General features: G+C 49.4%; 2 protein-coding genes across 2 annotated transcripts; one reads left to right on the top strand and one right to left on the bottom strand.

Moving 5' to 3' along the window:
• Window positions 1–40: 40 nt before the first annotated feature.
• On the top strand, window positions 41–2,391 carry ALG12 (glycosyltransferase family 22 protein; the record flags this gene model as incomplete). The annotated part of the gene is made up of 8 exons (XM_001883434.1): window positions 41–178; window positions 239–380; window positions 437–610; window positions 667–873; window positions 935–1,044; window positions 1,109–1,530; window positions 1,750–1,925; window positions 1,982–2,391. The coding sequence occupies 8 exons, from the start codon at window positions 41–43 to the stop codon at window positions 2,389–2,391; spliced, it is 1,779 nt and encodes a 592-aa protein (XP_001883469.1).
• Window positions 2,392–2,903: 512 nt separating this feature from the next.
• LACBIDRAFT_329384 (uncharacterized protein) lies at window positions 2,904–3,460 on the bottom strand (the record flags this gene model as incomplete). The annotated part of the gene is made up of 4 exons (XM_001883538.1): window positions 2,904–2,913; window positions 2,941–3,029; window positions 3,086–3,257; window positions 3,429–3,460. The coding sequence occupies 4 exons, from the start codon at window positions 3,458–3,460 to the stop codon at window positions 2,904–2,906; spliced, it is 303 nt and encodes a 100-aa protein (XP_001883573.1).
• Between the last annotated feature and the right edge of the window lie 7,446 nt (window positions 3,461–10,906).

The following is a 10,906-nucleotide window of genomic DNA, read 5'->3' on the forward strand; positions in this document are numbered from 1 at the left end:
AGGTGACGATACAACAGAGTATACAACTCACTCCCTACTCATGCAGGACGTGTTAATCCTGCTAACATCATGGACCCACGTCCTCTTAGCTCCGTACACAAAAGTAGAAGAAAGCTTCAATTTGCACGCTACACATGACGTCCTCTTTTACGGCGTTTTTCCGAACGCGTTGCATAACGTACGTTCTCCCCACCCACAGCCGGCCCGCCCTCGCATATACTCACAATTACAATAAAAGTACGACCACTTCACCTTCCCAGGTGCAGTCCCACGTACTTTTATAGGAAGCATTCTCCTCGCTTGGTTATCCACTCCATTCATTCATTTATCCACACTCCTCCGAGGGGTCGGTCCCAATAAATTGGAGATCCAGATTATCAGTGCGTCTTCCCTCCGTCCCTCCCTCCTTACTCTCACTCACCAAGTCCTGAAACAGTCCGCCTAGTCCTATCAACACTAACATCCCTCTCCCTCATCTTCCTCCGACACACCATCTCTCGCCGCTTCGGCAAACGCACCGCCCTCTTCTTCACACTCCTAACATGTTCCCAGTTCCATTTACCTTTTTGGATGGGTAGAACGGTTCCGAATATGTTCGCTTTTGGTCCTGGTGTGTTTCTCTTTCTTCCCGCCGCTCCATGTCGAATTGATGAATGAATGAAATAGTAACAATTGCCCTCGCCCTCCTTATATCAAAACCCTCGCAAAAATGCACCTCAACGGCATTCACACTCCTAACATTCTCCGCCACAACCTTCCGCGCCGAACTCGTACTCCTCCTCGCACCACTAGCCCTCCACGCCCTCCTCACGCGTCAGATCACTTTCGGGAGGCTGGTGAAGGTGGGGCTGGCGGCTGGCTTGGCATCGATCGGTAAGTCCGTCTGTTGTGTCATTATACTTTACCTTTATTCCACATCGTCTGTTCTTCAAAGGACTAACAATCCTAATCGACACCTACCTCTGGCAAACCCCCCACCCCCTCTGGCCAGAACTATACGGAATATACTTCAACGTCCTCCAAGGAAAAAGCGCCGAATGGGGTGTACGTCCTTTCCCTCCCTTGTCTCCCCTTCCCTTTTCCCCACCCCCACTAACCACCCGTATAGACATCCCCACTACACACATACATAACCACGCACCTCCCAAAACTCCTCCTATCCTCCCTCCCACTCGCACTCCTCGCCCTCTTCACTGATCCGCGCGTTCGCGGGGTGTTGTGGCCTACTATGGCGTTTATAGGCGCTATGAGCTTGTTGGGACATAAAGAGTGGCGGTTTGTGGCGTATGTCGTTCCGGTTTGGAACATCGCGGGTGCTAGGGGGTGTGTTTGGATGTACGTTAGTCCTTTTTTTTGTTTTTTGTTTGGGTTTTTCGTGCGAGCATTTCTTTCTTTCTTGAGCGTTCATTCATTCGCGTTTCGACGCTATTCCTCTTTCTTCCCCACCGCCTTCCTCTCTAAGAGTGGCGGTTTATCGTGTACGTGGGTTCCGTCGTGGAACGTTGCGGGCGCTAGGGGGTGTGTTTGGATGTCCGTGGTCTTTTTTTTTGACTTAGGTTTTCGTGTGCGCTTTCCTTTTTTTTTTTTTTTTTTTTGGTTTTTTTTCAAAGCGCCTTTTCGATGTGGTTTTTTTTATGTACGCGTTTCATTCTTGATCGTCTATTTTCTCCATTCATTCGCGTTTCCCCCGCTATTCCTTTCTTCCCCACCGCTTTCCTCCCTCCCAACAAAAACTCACTTTTCCAACAGGGTCTCCCGAAGAAAAGGAACCCTCCTAGGCCGCCTCTCCTTCCTCTTCGTTATGCTCCTCATCCTCACCAACATCCTCATAACAACTCTCTTAACAACCGCGTCCATGGCGAATTATCCAGGCGGACACGCACTTGCCCTCCTCCATTCCCTACACTCTCTGGCTCTTACAAAGCGTGCGTCCCTCTTCCTCTTATTTTTTTCGTCACAGACTGATATAAAAACAATACAGAAGCACCACACGTACACATATGCAACCTCGCAGCTCAAACCGGTGCATCCCTCTTTTCACAAATCAATTCCCCGCCTTTTCTTCCATCTTCCCCCTTGGATTTGAAGGAACGCAACGAATGGTGGACGTATAACAAAATTGAAAACCTTTCCCTCGAATACCTCACCTCTAAGGAAGCAGGGTTCACGCACCTCATCACCGAGTCTCACTTCAATCCGACAACAGAATCAGAGTGGAAGCTTGCGGGAGTGATAAACGGATTCGAGAGGTGGACTGTAGACTGGCCATCACTCACTGGCACAGGGAGGAAGGGAGAGTTGTCAAGGAGATTTTGGGCCGTCTTGAACATGGTACAGGTTGAGAGGCTGTGGATATATGAGCGGGTTGGTTGGACTGGCCGCTGGACTTGATGCGGTTGGTGTTGTGGTGTAGTAACTACATATGTACATAGTTCACAATTTGTCTACGTTTAACAAAAAAGGCGTGCAACTGCATATATATGTAATAAAGAACGAATACAGAGTGCTTCGCAAGATATAAAGAGTGGAATGACACTTCAAGCTGCAAGAAAAAGAGAATGAGTCTCACGAGAAAAGGAGATGAAGCTACGGTCGGGTACCATATGTATCCAGTGTTGCTTTCCACGTCTTCACTTCGTTGTCTGATGGCTTCCTTTGTTTGCCGTTCGACGTCATCTTGAAGAAGGATTTGTTCCATGTCTCCTCGAAATATTGAAGGGGATCACCGATGTAGCAGTGAAAAGTGATAGTCTGGATAAGATCGAGCACGGCGCAAATGGCGGCCAGGCCACCGAGGATGCTGGTGAATATTTTTTGGGATATATGTATGTCCGTCGCCACTTTGAAATGGTAAAGCGCAATCGTCAAGAAGGAGAGCGCCATTGAACTAACATGAGATTGGTTCAAGAGCCACTGCAAAATTCCATAGAATTGACTTACCCAATGGCTTGTAGCTGTGAGGCGACCAAAGACAAAAAGACGAATCGTTTCCGGCTACCTGGGCACTCGCAACAAGATCTCTTAGGCTTCTACAGTTAGTGACCAAAGTCAAGACAACGAAAAGTTATGACGTCCAAATACTCACGATTGCATCGTTCAAAACAAGGGCACAGTAAGTGCTGTTGTCTAAAAGTCCATACGATGTTGAGTAGAAAGCCAAGCTAACCAACGCCGAGAACGCCAGAATAACCGTCGCTAAGGCTAGAAGCTGAACAATGTCGCCGGTTTTCGCAAGAGTCAAGAGGACAGCAGATGCTCTGCATTGACAGAAATATGATTAATCCATGAAACAACAAAAACCAGATTGCAAACATGCACGTAACCTATCGTGATGGCCGATATGGGGAAGACGAACTGGCCCTGGAGTTGCATTGAGCTTTGAAACCGTAGCCATGCCCTCTTTACACGGTCGGCGGGGCCTGTGTCACCGTACCGGCAGCTGGGTTTGGAGGGCTGCCATGTTTCCAGGAAGATATGGAACTGAAAGCTGTTGAAGAAGACTCCACGTGACCTACTCTATTTACGCGTACGCTTTTATTTATCCCCTCTCGATCTTTTTTCCTTTACTTTTACCTCCGTTATTTACCAGTCTTTACATCAAGCCACCCAATCGTTCTTTTTCCTATATATACGAAAAACCTTATTTCTTCTCACCTCAGTCGTCACCACATTAGTGTCTGACTCTGAGGTGAGTATTATTCCTATTTACATTCACTTACTTAGATGCTAACGCTACCCAGTTCTTTGTACGTCAACAGGTAGCTAATATATAAAGTCGTCACCACATTAGTGTCTGACTCTGAGTTCTTTGTACGTCAACAGGTTATGGGCCCCGTTGCGTTCTAACAAGAACTATCAGACACCTACCCGCTTTACTACACAAAATCCGACTTGTAAAGCCCACTTTACACACCCACAAAATATGTCGTCAGCCAACGCCAACGCCCCTATTTTTCCAGACACGGAAAAGTTTGATGGTACAAACTTCGCCGCTTTCGAGACGCTTATTATTATTGCGGCCACCAGTCGTGGTGTTCTAGGATATCTACAGGGAACCATTGCCAATCCCGCTCCCTACCAGGAATCCAACACCCTGAACTACACGCCGACCACACCGAATATCCCACTCCCGGATGACCCTACCCCATGGTATTCCACTACCCCTTCTGGGGCCGAATGGGAAATGCGTGACGCTTGGGCGCGTGCGCTACTCCTCTACAACACCAAAAATGCAATCGGGCTCGGACTTAAATTAGATGGAACAGCCGCAGAAGCATGGAAGTCACTCACTTCACAATACAAAATTTCCTCCGACCTCGCCGCCGTCACCGCACAGCGCGATCTTCGTAACACCACCTTTGCTGATGGAAACGACTTCCCTACTCACATCTCCAACCTCCGAACCAAGTGGGCAACTGCAAACAATGCTGGCGCAAAAATTACGGACACTGACTTCCGCATGATCATGCTGTCGTCACTTCCCGAATCATGGGACAGTGTCGTTGGGACCCTCTATGACGCAAAATCATCCGCGGAAGTCATCAGCCGCTTGACGATCCACTGGAACCGAATCGACCGTTCCAAGTCTGTCACCAACCCCGCTACGGTCGTAACAGCTCTGCAAACTGATGCGAGACGACCACGAAGCCAGCTTCAGTGTACAAACACAAATTGTGGACGTCGGGGACATACCATTGCCAACTGCTATTGGCGTGGTGGGGGAAAGGAGGGACAATTTCCTGCAGGTTTCGGACAACGCGGAGGGGCACGCCCATCTCTACCCCAAAACAATACCCCAACTGGGAACACTTCGTCAGTAACAGCGGCCCTCACAGATGCCTCACCTTCCTCCGAATTGACCCTCGCACTCGTATCCAATTTGGGACCTGACTACAAAGAGATGCCCCAGGCGGACGTCTCGAAGATCACACATGCGTTAACAGTTATGACGACGCAAGGCGAACGAGAAGTACCAACCTATGCGGACTCAGCGGCGAACAAGCACTGCTTCGTCAACCGCTCGGCATTCTCCACATACCACACACTATCTCGGCCTGACGAAGGCCAATCTGCAAACAGAGGAGGTCAATTCCGTATTGTCGGGCATGGTACAGTCACCCAGACCATCATATCCGGACCATTGAGGACCACAATCACCTTCACACATGCAGTACACACCCCCGACCTCATCGCTAACCTCATATCAATTAGCAAGCTCGACGATGCGAAGTGTTGGGCACTTTTTGGTGGAGGAGGTGTGACATTCTATGACATCCACGAAGGTCAGAAGAGAACCCTAATGAGGGGCACTGGAAATAGCGGGATGTACCTGCTAAATGTGGCACCTCGACCTTCCACCACTCAGGCTCTCGTAGCATGCTCCCTAAATAAACCCACAAACCTTGAAGTCTGGCATCGGCGTTTCGGACATGCAGGCGTTCGTTCGATCGTCGACATGGCCAAGAAAGATCTGGTCGACGGACTCATGATCACGGGGGATACTGGGCTTGAGGGAAAATGTGAGGACTGTATCTATGGGAAGCAGACGACGCGCCCGTATGACGAAGTGGAGCCTGAAAAAGATGTGCTGGAACGGGTGTATATTGACTTGTGGGGACCAGCTCGAGTACGATCTGTTGGGGGAGCAGAGTATATGATGGCATTCAACGATGGAGGGTCCTCTTACTGTGTGGGCTATTTCCTCTCCTCAAAATCCAGCGACGTGACCCTAAGCGCCTTCGCCGAGTTCCATGTGAAGGCAGAACGAGAGACGGGGAAAACGTTAATACGGATAAGGGTGGATATGGGGACTGAGTTCTTCAACGAGAAGTGGAGGGAATACATGTCGAAACACGGCATCACTGTGGAGTTTAGCGCTCCCTATGCCCACGGTCAAAATGGGGTGGCAGAACGTGGGATGCGACTTATCATGGAAGGTGTACAGTTGCAGACAACTAAAGTCAACAAATTTATAGACCAATTTATTGAGACCGGTAGGGATTTTTTAAAAGTCCGAAAACCATCGGAATAGGCAGGAATTGAGTAGATCTTTCAAATGGTACGAGCCGATTTCCCAAAAGTGAAGATTTGTCAGAAAAAAGGTCCAAAATTTTGGCGCAGGCCCAAAAAAAATCGATAAAATCTCAAAAAAGTCATTTTTGGATAGATCTTGATGAGTACTGTCAGAATCCACCAAAAGAATAAAAATAAAATAGATCCTCCCCTTTAAAAAAAAATTGCTAATTATGCTGCCTAAACCTAGAGGCTGTCCTCCTAAAAAACATTGCAACCTTGCACGCCTCCAAAATAACCCTTTTTTGATTTCCATTCCATCAGTGACATCATTTTCTCAAGGCCGTCAGACTGTCAGTGAGGGAGATGATGAGGAACTGATCACGAGATCTCGAGAGTCACATCCATTGCACAAGAAAAATGAGGCAAGGGAAGCTGAGGATTCAGGAGAAGAGATGGATATGCAGAGAGTAATGGGGATGAGCTTGATTAGCAGGATTTTCCTGAGAGACTGGCTGAGATGGCGATGTAGGATGCAAAAAAATTGGCTCAAAATTTTGGCACAGCCAAAAACTCGTGGGAATAACATGAAAACACCATTTTTGAGCTCCTTTTGCCTGTCCAGTTTCAGATCTGTCGTCAGATTTCCGTCAAAAAATCTGGTTCCTGAGATACTCAATTTGTTGACTTTAGTTGTCCGCAACTGTATGTTGCCTTATCGCAGATTCCGGACTACCCCCATCCCTATGGGCTGATGCCGCCGCCTTCACAATCTACACCCGGAACTTGATCCCCTCTGCTCGCCATCCCAACATTATCCCTGCTGAAAAGTGGACAAAAACACGCCAGGATGTGTCGCATCTCCAGCCATTTGGGAGCACGGCATACACCAAGATCCCAGAGGAAATAGGCACGTCGAAACTAGCGCCTCGATCGATCAAGTACGTTTTGATAGGGTACTTCGGGCGCGGCACCTATAAACTTTGGGATCGGGCATCAGGCACGACAATCAAAAGCAGGGACGTCATTTTTGAGGAAGGACATGGCCATCGCACTATCTCCTACGACGATATGCCCCCTCTTGTGGTCATCGACAACGACAACGACGATGACCCCGTACCCACCAAAGTAAACTCATCTGCCACTGGGATTGTCCTGCCTGCTAAACCACTTGCCCCACGCCCACGTATCACCTCTCCACCTCTCCACCCTCAGTCCATGCCCAATGTGACGCCCATCACAACTCCTCAGACCACACCAACAACGCCTGTACCTGTACCACCTTGCCGCTCTGCACGTCTGGCTACTCTAGGCACTGGTGCGCCCACGGACACGACAGCGCTCATGACAGCCCTCCCCGACTCACAATTACCACGGAGTTACTGGGAGGCCATAAAACAGCCGGACTTATGGCTACCAGCGATGGAAACAGAGTGGCAAACATTGAACGACAGGGGTGCCTTTGAACTGGTCGACAAACCTCACGACGCGCATGTTATTGACTCAATGTGGGTCTACGCCAACAAATACGACGCCGAAGGGGAAATCATCTGGTGCAAGGCACGCCTGGTGGCCAAAGGATACACTCAGATACCTGGCCTCGACTACGACCAGACTTATGCCTCTGTGGTTCGTTTGGAATCATTCTGCATCGTTGCAGCCATCGCCGCTGCCCTCGACCTTCACATCTGGCAAGTCGACATCGTGGGCGCATACTTATACAGTACCAACAAGTTCACTACCTACATGCGTCAACCCCCCGGTTTTGTCGCCCAGGGGGAGGAGAACAAGGTACTCCGGGTCGTCAAAACCTTGTATGGGATGATGCAAGGTGGATACGACTTCCAAAATGAAATGTTGAGCGCATATGGGTCTTTGGGGTACTACAAGTCACTTGCAGATCCCTGTGTACATTCTCGCGTCATCGGAAACGAATTCACCCTCACCAGCACGTACACAGACGACATATTCGGCGCATCGTCCACAAAGGAAGGGGCAGAGAAGGCGAAGAAAGAAGTAGAGGCGTGTTTTGAGATAAAAGATGTGGGGGAGCTTGGGTACATTTTGGGAATACGTGTCGAAAGGGATGAGACCACAGGTACGATCTCACTTTCTCAAGAAGCTTACCTTCGACGCGTCCTAGAACGCTTCGGCATGCTACAGTGCAACGCCAAAGCCACTCCACTTCCCTCAGGCATCGACCTCTCTGACTCTGACTCCCCCAAAACGGATGAAGACCACCACTACATGAAGGATAAGCCATACCGCGAAGCCCTCGGTTCCTGCATGTGGGCCCAGGTTGCGACACGTCCCGACATCGCTTTTGCCCTCAGCGTATTATCACGTTTCCAGGCTAACCCCGGACCAGCCCACTGGAAGGCAATGCTCCACTTACTTGCTTACCTCAAGGGAACCCTCACTTACAAGATCACGTACCATAGGGGAGGTAGCCTCGACCCGATTGGCTTCGTCAATGCGGACTACGCTGGGGATACGGACACGCGCCGATCCACTTCTGGATACCTCTTCACCGTCGCCGGCGGACCCGTATCATGGAGCTCAAAGCGACAAGCGACCGTTGCCCTATCTACTACAGAAGCGGAATACATGGCTCTCACACGTGCTGCACAACAAGCGCTTTGGATGTACTCATTCATGTCCGAAGTAGGCTTGAAGCGCGAATTCCCAGCTATCCTCCACGGGGACAACGCCGCTTTGATCGCCCTCACCCTTAATACGAAAGGACACGCACGCGCAAAACATATCGACATCCGGCATCATTACATTAGGGAGCGCGTAGCGGAAGGGGAGATTGGGCTTGTTCAAATCCCGTCCGAAGAAAACCTCGCCGACATTTTCACCAAGCCACTCCCCCGCGTCACACATCAAAAGCTCGTACGAGCACTCAAACTCAACACTTAGAGGTCCCTTGTCGTCTGGGGGAGTGTTGAAGAAGACTCCACGTGACCTACTCTATTTACGCGTACACTTTTATTTATCCCCTCTCGATCTTTTTTCCTTTACTTTTACCTCCGTTATTTACCAGTCTTTACATCAAGCCACCCGATCGTTCTTTTTCCTATATATACGAAAAACCTTATTTCTTCTCACCTCAGTCGTCACCACATTAGTGTCTGACTCTGAGGTGAGTATTATTCCTATTTACATTCACTTACTTAGACGCTAACGCTACCCAGTTCTTTGTACGTCAACAGGTAGCTAATATATAAAGTCGTCACCACATTAGTGTCTGACTCTGAGTTCTTTGTACGTCAACAAAAGCTTCCTTTGTTGTTTGACGCACGTGTGATTCCCTCTACTGCCTGTAAGAGAGGAGTTATCTTTGATTCCTCTATTTTGACGACTACGAGGAGAGCGGTGAACTGCTGGTAGACCGAGCAGAGGATCGCGGACATCGGCAAAAAGAGCAGGAAGGTGATCCAGCTTATGAATTCCCAGAAACTGCAGTCGCAGTTGCATGTTTCTAGTTCCGCGTTGCTGTTTTTGTTTTCTTCAATATCTCGTGCATTTCCGGCCATGGTGCGCAGAGAGGGGTTGAAGAGGAGGAGAATTGGCGCAACAGACACCTAAGGCATGATATTTTTTAGTGATCGAAGCCTCAGAAGGCAAATTCTTTGGCAACGAGTAATATAGGCCTCCGAGGCCTTAGTGACTTGCCACTGTTGCTATAAATAGATTTGATCTGATCAAATCAGATCCATCGACACAGTTCGGGGCACTTCGGGCACTCACACCCAAAAGTGACAATTGCGCTGAAAATCGTGCTTCTCACCGCTTCCGTCCGATGCTGCAGGACGCTGCTCGACGTCGGTTCGATGGCGCCGTCGCTAATAACCGCCACCATCATCACCTTGCTTTACAGCCTATGGTGAGCTCACCGTCATCCTTCCCTTTTCCTCTCTAGTTAGTGGGTCTTGTGGTGCGACCTCTTTGCTGACGTGGACAGTTGTGTGAATGGAAATCACATGCGCACTTCTCCTTGTCCTGTCTACGTCGATCCATATAGAGATCAGAGGGCTCCATATCATCTCATCAGATTTTATCTATGGAAGACCACCACCTCGGTCGCATTCAAGGAACAACAGTGGACCGTCGCTCACCAGGAGAACATCATCAAGCCAAGGGAGACTAGCTACCACGAGAGCTGTTGCAACAGGCGCAGTCGGATGGGCTTCACTCGGTTCGTCTTGTGCAATTTGGATGTGAGATCAACGAAGCTTGATTCATTTTTTGAAGTACAATCACAATCCTAACAAAGGCAGAAACTTCAAACTTCAGCTTCATCTATCACTCAGATTCGAGAAGCCCCAGAGACCAACCGTGACTCGTCATCAATTCATCCCTCGGCGACTGCGCCGGCCACCGCTCGGATCCAAAGCCCCACATCCAACACGGCTCCAAACGGAGGACATCTGTCCAAACACTGTGCCTCAAGTCAAACCGTCCGTCATTCACCAGGCTACGTCAAGTTTCAACCCCCCCTCGCTTCGCCTAACAAAGCAAGTGGCTCCGTTCCCGCAAGGCGAGCTGCTGAAGGGATCTGGGCCTACATACCTCCCCACCCTGATGAGATCGAACCACTGGAGCCCATCAATCAGCGTATTTATGTCATCAGCAGAGGTGAGGAAGTTGGTATCTTCAACACCTGGTGCAGAATCTTCTCTTTTTTATTGGCAATTGCTCAACATTCAACCTTTACTCCAAGGCATGATGCCGCCATCAGGACTGGTTATGGCCAGCCAATCTTTCAAAACGTCGGGACCTGGAATACTGTGCTGGATCTCTATTCCAAAGCCTATGTGCACAACGAACTATGCAGCCCAAGCCCAATGGCGCGTTTGACAACCCTGTGAGGATAGATGAGCCCCTACTG

Source organism: Laccaria bicolor, genomic scaffold (assembly GCF_000143565.1).
Source record: "Laccaria bicolor S238N-H82 LACBIscaffold_21 genomic scaffold, whole genome shotgun sequence".
NCBI classification, from domain to species: domain Eukaryota; kingdom Fungi; phylum Basidiomycota; class Agaricomycetes; order Agaricales; family Hydnangiaceae; genus Laccaria; species Laccaria bicolor.